The 11455-nt window shown below is 57.4% G+C and overlaps 1 protein-coding gene across 1 annotated transcript in view; it reads left to right on the forward strand.

Annotated features, from left to right (window-relative positions):
- Positions 1-376: 376 nt before the first annotated feature.
- LOC119114231 (peroxidasin homolog) overlaps positions 377-11455 on the forward strand; it is a gene marked incomplete at its 5' end in the record, with an annotated part of 18881 nt that continues 7802 nt past the window's right edge. The window contains 7 exon segments of the mRNA XM_037238430.1: positions 377-496; positions 1307-1401; positions 4225-4401; positions 8388-8513; positions 9309-9483; positions 10144-10360; positions 11098-11253. Coding sequence (XP_037094325.1) covers positions 377-496; positions 1307-1401; positions 4225-4401; positions 8388-8513; positions 9309-9483; positions 10144-10360; positions 11098-11253 — 1066 coding nt within the window.

An 11455-nucleotide genomic window follows, 5' to 3' on the forward strand; every position in this document is an offset into this window, starting at 1 on the left:
CGTTGCTGTGCTGTGCAGCAATGAAGTTTACAAATTTTGGGGCTCGATGCAAAAATAGTCTTCCTGCGTTACTGTTTTGTGGAGCAATGCAGTTACCGCACTCTCCCCCTGCAGTTCCCTCCCCGGACATACATCACATGCATTCGACGCGCGCTACGCTACAGTGTATGCTGACGGCTTTAATGTCCGAACCGTGGCCAAAGGAGCTTTTAATACGCTGCGGCCAGACGTTTATCGCATCTGCTACGGTCACGGGTGGGACACATCAGTGCCGCTGCCTCATTCACCGCATACATACTCTGACGTCACGTACCGCGGTCAATTCCGCCGTCCGTGACCCATGACGCTTCCGTGACCCGTGACACCTGCGTTGCAGCCACGGCATGGCCGTCTCGGCGGTGAGCTCCGAGATGCCTGGTGTCGACCTCAGCGGCACGGTGCTCGGTCAGTACTGCCCGGTGTCCGGCGAGCGCACCTGCCAGCCTCAGAAATACAGGTGAGGGAGCTAAGAGTCCGCCGGGCGGCGGGGACGGCAGGACCGGACCCCGGGCGGCGGGGATGGCAGGGCCGGGTCCCGGGCAGCGGGGACGGCAGGACCGGGCCCCGGGCGGCGGGGACGGCAGGACCGGGCCCGGGGCGGCGGGGATGGCAGGACCGGGCCTCGGGCGGCGGGGATGGCAGGATCGGGCCTCGGGCGGCGGAGATGGCAGGACCGGGTCCCGGGCAGCGGGGATGGCAGGACCGGGTCCCGGGCAGCGGGGATGGCAGGACCGGGCCCCGGGCGGCGGGGATGGCAGGACCGGGCGCCGGGCGGCGGGGATGGCAGGATCGGGCCTCGGGCGGCGGAGATGGCAGGACCGGGTCCCGGGCAGCGGGGATGGCAGGACCGGGCGCCGGGCGGCGGGGACGGCAGGACCGGGTCCCGGGCAGCGGGGATGGCAGGACCGGGCCCCGGGCGGCGGGGATGGCAGGACCGGGCGCCGGACAGCGAGGACAGCGATGCTCCAGCTAGGTTTTGCTGACCTGCGCGGAAAGATGCGCTAACATCCGGCAATATTCTAAAGAAATCGCGGAAGAAAGCACGCTGCTTCGACTATTCAAGCTGTCAGGAAACGGCCCTGCATTCTGCATACCTCCGGACTTTCTTGGGCCGATCCCCTGTGGGCCACCACAGTCGGGTTCTCTCCTCACAAGCGCTCCACACTTCCTCCAGGCCGTGGATAGTGAGAGCGATCGAAAGCGGCGGGAGAGAACGAGAGCCATGTTAGGCTCCTGTGACCCACTGACGCCGATGGTGATGTTGCAGGTCACTGGACGGGTTTTGCAACAACGTGCAACACGCGTCGTGGGGCAGCGCGCAGACCGCCTTGGCTCGGCTCCTGCAGCCAGCGTACACCGATGGTAGGTCTGACGAAAGGGCCGCCCTGGAGCCCTGTGGGTTCCATGGGAATGCGGCGTGCTGCACTTGTGGTGTTGGATGCGTCTCGTATCCGATGCAGATGATGCTGGTAACTAGCAGATTTTTCGTACGATCAGCCTTTTTGGTTGGGGTTAAGAGCATTGTAACGACTGACGCCGGCTGGGCAAGGAAATCACAAGGCATCTGGAGCTCCACCATGCAGTCATTATCTCACAGTTGTAAGTTACTCATAGTAACCCCGAACTTTGAGGTACCTACTGACACAATGAATGGCTGCGTAATGTCTTAGGAGGCATCTTAGATAGGCGCGCCGGATAATTGTGAATTGACGAATATTGCCACTAGTCGCCGTTCTGTGGGTGAATGCGGGTCCTTCGTTCGCTTTCTTTGGGTGCGCCCTTGACTTCATTCTGGCTTACATAGTCCTGTATGTACGGCGTGACCGGTATGCTGAACATGGAGTGGCTCAACTGCGCTTCCGCAAGAACCCCATTCACAGCCCAGCGGCGCGTCGATTGTGTCTCAAAGCACGCTCTGTACGAAAATAAAGGGAGCATTCGAGCTTCCACCGTCGGATACCGCAGCATCAGTGTCAGCAGTGTCAGCGGCGGTGTCAGTTCAGTTGAGTACCTAGCAAAGTACAGGGGGATCAGGAAGTAGGTAAACGTTCATCAAGTACTGACGTGGTTGTTGTAGTGCTGCCGGAGTGATTTTAGTTGTGTAGAGTTCCTATCCGAGGTCCTGACAGCTAATGGAGCTTCCGGAGCGCTCTAACGTCTGCCATCCTCGCTGGCAATATGCGTTTAAGCTTTTTCTGCTACTGAACGGGCTAGAAAACAATCCGAATATAACGCTTGTCACGTTGTGGCGTGACTCACCACACACTAGCTGTTCCGTCCGTCTTTCTTTTCACCAACAGCATACGTGAGTGCCAATGTGACTCGTCCACTGAGTGTCCACACTCGTCCGCCGAGTGTCCACATGCTCGTGTCGGCACACCCGGCCATCCCAGATCGCTGTCCTTTGTCACCACATCTCCCATTGTCCACCCACGTGACCCCTATCCGCTCACGTGCTCGCCGTCACCTGACGTGCCCCTCGTCCGTCGCCGTGTCCTGCTCCGCTTCGCTGCCCTTTATCCGCTCTCGCGACCCCAGTCGGCGCGCGCTCTCCCGGCGCCGGAGCGCGCGCCGCTGGCGACAGCGGAGCCGGCTAATCCGTCGTCCAGTTACGTCAGGCGGCGCCCTCTGACGGCCGTGATCGGCGTCCGGCCTGCCCCCGGTGGGACGTGGTGACCCGCTGGCGAAACCGGACGTGGGGCGGCCGGCTCAGGCCGGGCGACCCGGCGACGGCCGCCGGCGCGCGTGCGCCGCCTTCGTGACGGCGCGGAGGCCGCCAGCATGGCATGTCCTCACGAACGGGCCGGGGAGCGGGAGGGGGGGGGGGACTGACCTCGCCGCATGCGATGCGAGCCAGGAATCCGACGCGGCGTCGGCTGCTGATGTCATTTCCTGCCGGTATGTCGGAAGCCCAACGTGGCTATTTTTGCTCGCAGTTGACGGTTGGAAACTTTGGATCAGCGTGTGTTTGATCGTGTCATGAGGCACACAGACGTGGACTGGCTGGCCTGGTTGGTGCATTCAGCGCGGGGCGTCCTTCTACAGCGATCTTTTCTCTTGCGATCCTGTTTTGATTACTGGTCTACCAATCATGAAGTATAGATGCTGCAACGCAAACAGCTGGTTCGTGACCGTTACGAGCTAGAAATGCATGTTATTACTCTCACTTCTTTTCGCAAGTAGCCGTTAAACAAGACAGCATTCATAGCGGTACCATTTAGAGTCGTTTCAAGCACAACATCATGCACACAAACCTGCGTTCTATCATTAGCGAAGACCTCTAAGCGCTCCAATACTTGTAGCAAATGGGTGTAAAAGTTCATAACCCCAAACTTGTATCAACCACTTCATCCACATTGTGGGTCGCCATCATACTCTGGCATGATTTTGAAGCTATGATGTGATGTGACCTCATCAGATCCGTACCAAATACTGCATGTAATGACCTAACATGTCCTAGTCAGCAGGCCTTTGAGATAGATTCTTACTTGACATTCCTTTCTGTTGATCCTAACTGCTGCCTGACCATTTACACCAGATCATGTGCAGCTTCCGTGTGTTCCCCAGGTCAGTTCGTGATCCCGCGTGAGCTCATCAAGTCGACTTAATAGCCTATAGCTAAGTCATGTGACCCCAACTGACTCGTGTGTGCGTGTGTGTTTTGGTAAGGGTGGGGGTGAGGGGGGGGGGCGCACACAAAGAGATGGCTTACCGGGTCCGTGTTTGCGGCGCACCAAAATGTAACATCAGGAGGCTGTGAGTAAATACCAGAAAGACCTGATGGTCAGCAGGTGATGCTGCGATCAGAGGCCACATGTTCAACTGCTTCGGGCAGTCCGGCAACGAGCCTCTACCTTAATAATCATGTGCCCGCCTCAGGCCACCTACTTACGTCTAGCGAAACGGACTGGTCACGAACAAAGTCGGCCCTCCCATTTTTGTTTGTGTTTTGTGTTGTTTTTTTGTTGCGTATGTTTTGTCTAAGCTCCGACGCCTCCGTCACCAGGTCACCGGCCTTGAGACATCAACTAGCCAGTCGTTTGACCCAGGCCGGATAATCTGGAGACACTGACCTGCGACCCCAAGGACAACCTGATGTAATTTGCTGATCTAACCCACCTGCGCTAGGACCCGCTGAAAACTCCCCCTACTCGCGGGCTGACCTGACCGTCCTCCCGCCATCAGGTCTGTCGGCGCCGCGAGGTCAGAGCGCCGCCGGCGGTGACCTGCCCTCGGCTCGGGTCGTCTCGTCCCGCCTGACCCACCCGGGTCACAACCGGCACGAGTTCGTCACCGCCCTGATGGCGGTGTGGGCCGAGTTTGTCCATCACGACCTGGTGCACGTCGCCACAGCGGCACCCGGTACGTACGGTGCGCCGGCCGAAAACCGGCGTGTGGTCTCTGTGCTGCGTGAATGCCAGTATATCGGAGAGCCCGACCTCAGTACGTGTGCGTCGACGGGACCATGTGTAGGCAGACCATTACATGTCTCTGTTGATCTTATCTGCTGACGAGCCACTGGTGATAATGAAGGGTACCAGCCGTGCTGTGGCGCCAGGTACGCTGTCTGTACACTGTCGGAGATGTCACGTGGGGCAGATAAACAGTCACGCGGAGCGAATGAAGTGAAAAACTGTCATGCGTTCCGTACGTTTACGTCAACTTTGGTCACAAATCGGTTAACGATTCGCGTAAAAGCGATGCTGACAAGGAATGTGTACTGCTACCTTGCCCTCGGCTCCAACATAGGCGCACCTGAATCCCCTGAATAGGATGGTACCAGCCTACCATCCAGCCTCTGAGCCTACGGTTCCATGGCTGAGCGAAATCTGAAGGACACCTTGTCCGCGAGTCGCGCCTTTCCGTGTCCTTCAATGTGTAAATGCGAAGCCCTTCTGTACACGCGAAGCAAATGCACTGCACCACGGCACCGCGTGCTACCAAGCCAGCAGGATGGCAGGCAGTGCGCCTTCCTTGGCGTGAGCCTCGCACTCCCAGAATGGAGCAATACACCAACGCTTTTTCGCAGCCCGCTCCAGATGTGGGGCCGTGTGACATGAGGCTTGGTATTAGCAGGGAACGATTTATCACCCGAGATAAAAAGCATCACTTTCTAACAGGGCTGGTCGGAGGGCGGACCACGCAGGCGTTACTCCAGTGGCTCTGGGTCACCAGCCGCGACCAGCGGCGAGCGGAGAGGGTAGGGCGGGAGAGGGGAGGGGGGACTAGAAATCAGGGGCACCGAACACAGGCTGTGCGCTCAGGCAGGTAGGGCAAGATCTGTGAGTGTGCAGTGTTTGGGCAGTCGCAAGTTTCCAGTTGCGTGCAAAAAAAATGCAACAGAAATATATATATATATATATATTATATATATATATATATATATATATATATGAGTTTTTGAGGGCTCATATATGAATAGTAGTGCATAATCCCTGAGCTTTATGGCAGACTTTTCGTTATCAGGACAAGTGAACTTCGCAGGGGCCTCTGTTCTGCGCTTCTCTCAACACTATGGATAGATATTGCGCAGCGTTACAGTTTTTCTGCCGGACGTACCTTTGCCGCACTTTTCACATGGCGTGCGCATTCGTTGGCTCCCAACGCTGTCATCATTTGCTCTGTTTGCTTGCAGTCGTTGTCTTTCCTTCTCTGCTGTTTGTTCTACGAGTAAGTTTACCGGGAGGCTCAAATTTTATGCGCGATGCACACTTCTGCGCATGTTTTACGGTAGCTTAAGAAATCAGCAACACAGTTACACACAAGACACAAGAACGCAGTGACAAGCCTAGACTTGATGATACACTCAACCCAGCACCCATTGAGATTATCACTAGCCACCACTTCTCCCACCAAATCCAATGCGGTCCGAACCAACCAACTAACCTATAAACGAAACCGCAGCTTGAACCCCGCCCTATAGTAACCCTATCCAACATCGCATGTGCACCGCCCAATCTCTTCAGCCCGTGTCGGCTCATGCAAACAGCCCTCATATCCCTCATCAGCTCCAGTGACCTAGCCGCACATTTACCCGCCGTTCGCGTCCAATTTGATTCTCCGATCATACACCGCACACGGCCAGCCTAGCCGTGATTAGCATGGCCCACTGCCAGGCCGGCCTTGGTGCCGGCTCCAGCGGCGGCTGTTTTCGCTTCCCACACGTAATGGTAGCCGCGACCGGCGGCGGCGGCTGCGCCATGCGTGTTCGCCCGCCGGCGGTAGGTCTAGGTCGGAGAGGGGCCGCCGCCGCCGGCGGAAACGGCCGCCGGCACTGTCACGGAGACGTGACGCACAGTGGCAGGTCAGGGAGACGCGACGTCCGGTGGCAGGTCAGGGAGACGCGATGTCCGGTGGCGGGTCAGGGAGACGCGATATCCGGTGCCAGGTCAGGGAGACGCGACGTCCGGTGGAAGGTCAGGGAGACGCGGCAGGTCAGGGAGACGCCAAGTCCAGCGGCAGGTCAGGGAGACGCAACGTCCGGTGGCAGTTTAGCGAGACGCGACGTAGAGGGTCAGGGAGTTTTACCACTATTTGTTCCTTTCACAGTTTTGGTCCATGTGTGTTACGATACTTGTGGCTATTTACTTCGTACTGCCTCACACAAGCTGGCATCTGGGTATTGTTTATATTTTCCGCCCAGAACATGAAAGCAAGCGTCTTGCTTCGAGGCACGTGCGTAATGAGAACTAGTGGAGGATTCGTAGCCTGCAACAGCTGCATTTCTGCCCCAAGAAACTGTTGCGTGGTATAATGTTCTTTTTTCATAAGCATGCCCGAGTGCTGGTGTTCTACTTGCAAGGTTTGCAGTAGTGTCCAGATTTGGAGGCGCGATGAAATAAGGTGCAATGATTTACTTCGTTTTGTCGCACCTCCTTTGTACCTCCAATCTTTGAGGTATGGAGATGTCCAGAAAACAGCTCGAAACTTAACGGTGATCACGATTAATATGCCATACAGATGCATCCCTCCCAATATTACATGAATGAAACATCGAGATCACAAGTCTGGGCGCGACCAGGGTCTGGGCGCGACCAGGTGGTGGTCGCGCGGGAGACATCTGCTAGATGAGTTCGAAGTTTTCATGTTTAGCTTCCAGCCCTCAGTGCACTGGGAGGCACTGGTTTAAAGACGTTGTGGTGCTAATTAACAGTGCTTCAGTATCCCGAAGTTAACAAAATAATGCAGATCTGCGGAAGTGTCGTCCTACGGAAGGTACGCTACAGTGCTGTGCTGTGGAAGGTTAGGTACGCTAGCCTGCATGTTTGCGGCGTGTCTGAATAGTACAGCAGGTCTGCTCTCAGGTCGACTTCGTTCCCCAGCTTCGTGCTCTGTTGCTGCAGTTCTGAGCCGCCTCACCGCACCTTTCAGAGGCACCGCTTTCGTCCCCGTCGTCGCTAGTGTGGAGGGCAGATATCACCGGCCGCGTCACGTCATGACGGCTCGCGCAGCGTTTGCCGCTCATGACGCCGGCGACGAGTGTTTGCGCGCGCGCGTGCGTTTGTCCGGGGCAGTCGGTCAAGGCGGCCGCTGGAGGCGGCGGACGCAGCTCCAGACGACCTTACCGTGCGTCGCCTCGGGCGCCGTCCTCCGCCGGCTGACGGATCGGCGGCCCGCGGCGGCGGCGAGCGCGGCGCACTGCGACGGGCGCGGCGCGCCCTTGGCAGCCGCAGCCGATGATGTGATTTGTCGGCGCCCGGGGAAACGATCCGTGCCCCGCCCGCCTTCCCGCTTTGGCGGTTGGCGGTCTGATGATGGGTCGTTGACGGTTGGAGCCGTCGGATGACGGGTTGCTGAGAGTTGGAGTCGTTGGGTGGTGGTTCATTGACGGCTGGAGCCGTCGGGTGGTGGTTCATTGACGGCTGGGGCTGTCGGAGGATGGGTCGCGCGGAGCGGCTCACTCGGCTCATGGCTCGCCATCACGCCCCAGAGGCCTAAGCAGGCGGCGGCGGTGGTGCAATGGTACAGCTCGTGATCAGAGGCCCACGGCAGCGTGCGGATGTGCGGCGGTCAGACACAGGGCATAACGCGAGAAATCAAGTCCAGGAAGACGAAAAGGCTGAAACTAAATGATAAGGTCGACTACCATGTACGTGACGTTTCTAGTACCTTATCAGTGGCTTATGGCGTGTGCTGATCACTTTACCTATGGCTCTTGCATGACTCTGTGATGCTGTCCGTGACTCTGTCCATGACTGTCTGTCATTGTGTCCATTACTCAGTCGGTGACTCCGTCCGTGACTCCGTCCGTGACTCCGCCCGTGACTCTTCCGTGGCTATATCTGTGACTCTGTCCGTGACTGCCAATGACTCTGTCCGTGACTCTGCCGGTGTATGTGATTGGACAGGTGCGGACGGCGCGGCCGACTGCTGCCGGGGCTCGGAGGAGGCGCGCTGTCTGCCCATCCTGTCACCGGGGCACTGCCAGGAGTACGTCCGCTCACTCTCCTCGCTCCAGATGGGCTGCCACCTCGGTGAGTGAGTCCACCGGCCGCTGTGACGTCACACAGGCAGGGCGGACGGTCGCGATCACACGGAGATGCTCAAGGGAAAACCTAGCGTGCACTGTAATCGTGTTTTCTGGGCTCATTGCTGATGAGTGAATAACTCTATAGAAAAAATAGAAGAGCGAATCCTTGGCAAATTGCTGTTTTTGCAAAAGAGCGATCGGTAAACACGGGTGCGTTTCACAGACTATGCCAAAAAAGGTATTGCCAACCTATAATATAACTTTGGTCTCGTGACATTAACGATGCGACACATATGACAACGTTAGATTCAGTAACTGCTGACCAGTGCCCTTCTTTCGATGACTGTTGTGGTCATGCCCTCCATATTTGTGAACATTTTCATTTTATACAAACTCCATAACAACAATCCCGCCTCGCGAATAACCGCAGAAGCCACGGGAGGCTAGTGCCACTCTGCCAAGGACTTGTGAACGTCAACGCCTCCATTAATTGTTATCATGTGCGCTGCAGGCCGGTCCAATGGCCATACCGGGCAGTGGCTATCACATGGCGATCACAAATCTAGACGTCGTCCAGCCATCCTTGGTTCCGTCTTTTTACTACCAATTCCGAGGCGCTGACCTGCCTTACCTACTAAACACTTACACCTAAACATTGCATGAGCCTTGACCTCGTTTGTCTTCGTCCATACGATACCTCACCACCCAATTGACTGACCGGCGGCCTCAACCGGCTGACCTGTGACCTTACCCGTGGCCTAACCCGGCTGACCTGTGACCTGACCCGGGCCGTCGGCAGGTCCTCGGGAGCAGATGAACCTGGCCACGTCCTTCCTGGACGGCAGCTCCTTGTACGGCACCACGAAGACGGGCGGACACCGCCTGCGAGTGCTCTCGCGAGGCCAGCTGAAGATGAACCGGGACGGCACGCTGCCCACCACCGACGCCACGCCCTGCCGCGGCAAACAGAACAGGTCAGCAGGGCGGCCGGGACCGCCGGTGACCGGGGTCGAGTGCTGGCGTACCTGCTGACGGCAGCGTGACGTCAAAGGCATGTCGTGACGTTATAGGGCGGCATGGCCTGTGACCATCAGCTGCGCGCTGTACCGTTGCCGTTCCCCGTGACCTTTGTGACCGTGACCGTGACGGCGACCGTGACCGTGGCCGAAGCCACATGAGCCATGATCGAGCATCTGGACACTTCCACCACTGGGTTGTTGCCAGTCAGCTGTGTCCAATGTTCAGCTGGTTTGGCATTTTGACGGCCTCTCGTATGTACTACTCCATCACTCGCTGATGTATGAGCATTGCGAGCCAACATTTTCGCATACGTCGTTCTAATACTGTGCGGTGCTGATGCACGGTTATATACGGAGATGACCTTTTTGCGTCACGAATCAGACAAATGAATGCCACCGGGTTAATACGAAACCCTGTTTCCTGAGCTGCACGCCAGACACTCGTGAACATAATGCAACGAGCCACACTTCACGCCTTCACGTGCGCTCGAGGAGGAAGGACAGCTGACGCACTGTCCCCCACTTCGTCCCAGACTCCAACTACCCCACCGAACCCGATGTCTGCGCTCCACACTGGCCACACGGGCTCTCGACTCAGCTCTGCCGCCGCCGCAGGTGTCCGCTGACAGGAGACCCGCGGGCCAACACGCACTCGGCCATCAGCGCCCTGTACGCGCTGCTGGTGCGTGAGCACAACCGGCTGGCCGGCCGGCTGGCCGACCTTAACCCGCACTGGGGCGACGAGATGGTCTTCCAGGAGGCGCGCCGCCTGCTGGTGGCCCAGCTGCAGCACATCACCTTCAAGGAGTTCGTGCCCGCCGTGCTGGGACAGGTACGGCTGGGGTCAGGGGAGGGGCTGGAGCGCAGGGAAGGGGCGGGATGTGGCAGGGCGAAGTGTGCAGCCTACAATGCGTGTTATCTGGGGACATTTGAAGTGATGGTGCTGGCGGTTGTGTTGACGGCTGTCAGCCATGGATAGAGTAAGAGTCAGAGTCAGAGTTAGAGTCAAATCCAATGATGATCTTTAAGCTCTTCAGCTCTGGCTCAAATCGACTTGCCAGGTTTTCGGAAGATCATCCGCGCTGCAGCTTAATCAGCTGTGAACACAACTTGACATGAACACAACTTAATTAAATGACAACGTCTTCTACGCTAAGCAAATCTTAGATAGCATTCGGTCCAAGCAATGCCTTATTTCGCCACACGCGATAGCCATGCGTGTTTGGGAGCGTCGTCAAATAAGGTCATCGGGCATCATCTCTGGAGCCTCACACCTGATCGGATTCTCTCACGGTGTTTCCAATTATCCCCACCGTGCCTCAGGCGTGTGTCTCACCACCGTGCCTCAGGCGTGTGTCTCACCACCGAGCCTCAGGCGTGTGTCTATCCCCACCGTGCCTCAGGCGTGTGTCTCACCACCATGCTTCAGGCGTGTGTCTCACCACCGTGCCTCAGGCGTGTGTCTCACCACCGTGCCTCAGGCGTGTGTCTCACCACCGTGCCTCAGGCGTGTGTCTATCCCCACCGTGCCTCAGGCGTGTGTCTCACCGGTGACCCGCACGCTGGCAGGAGGTCACCAAGTTCTTCCAGCTGGAGCTGCTGTCTGCCGGCTTCTACCAGAACTACTCGATGGACGAGTACCCAGGCGTAACGAACGCAGCAGCCAGTGCCGCACTGCAGTTCTACCAGGCTCTACTGCCGGGATACCTGCAGTACATCAGCGTGGTAAGTGAGCACGGCCTAGTTCTACCGGCAAGGCAAGCACGCAAAGACACTTTTTCAGTTTCGTCTCAGCAGGAAGCTAGGTTACTTGCATTATATCAACGTGGCAAATACACCCGCTCCAGTTCTAACAGTGTCTCCTGCTCCGCCGTCCGAGGCGTACCGCCCTGCCCATTGTGCTGTCATCTGCAGTAAACCTGCGTGG

The sequence above is a fragment of the Pollicipes pollicipes genome, unplaced genomic scaffold (genome assembly GCF_011947565.3).
Source record: "Pollicipes pollicipes isolate AB1234 unplaced genomic scaffold, Ppol_2.1 Scaffold_7262;HRSCAF=8765_pilon_pilon_pilon, whole genome shotgun sequence".
Classification (NCBI taxonomy): Eukaryota; Metazoa; Arthropoda; class Thecostraca; order Pollicipedomorpha; family Pollicipedidae; genus Pollicipes; species Pollicipes pollicipes.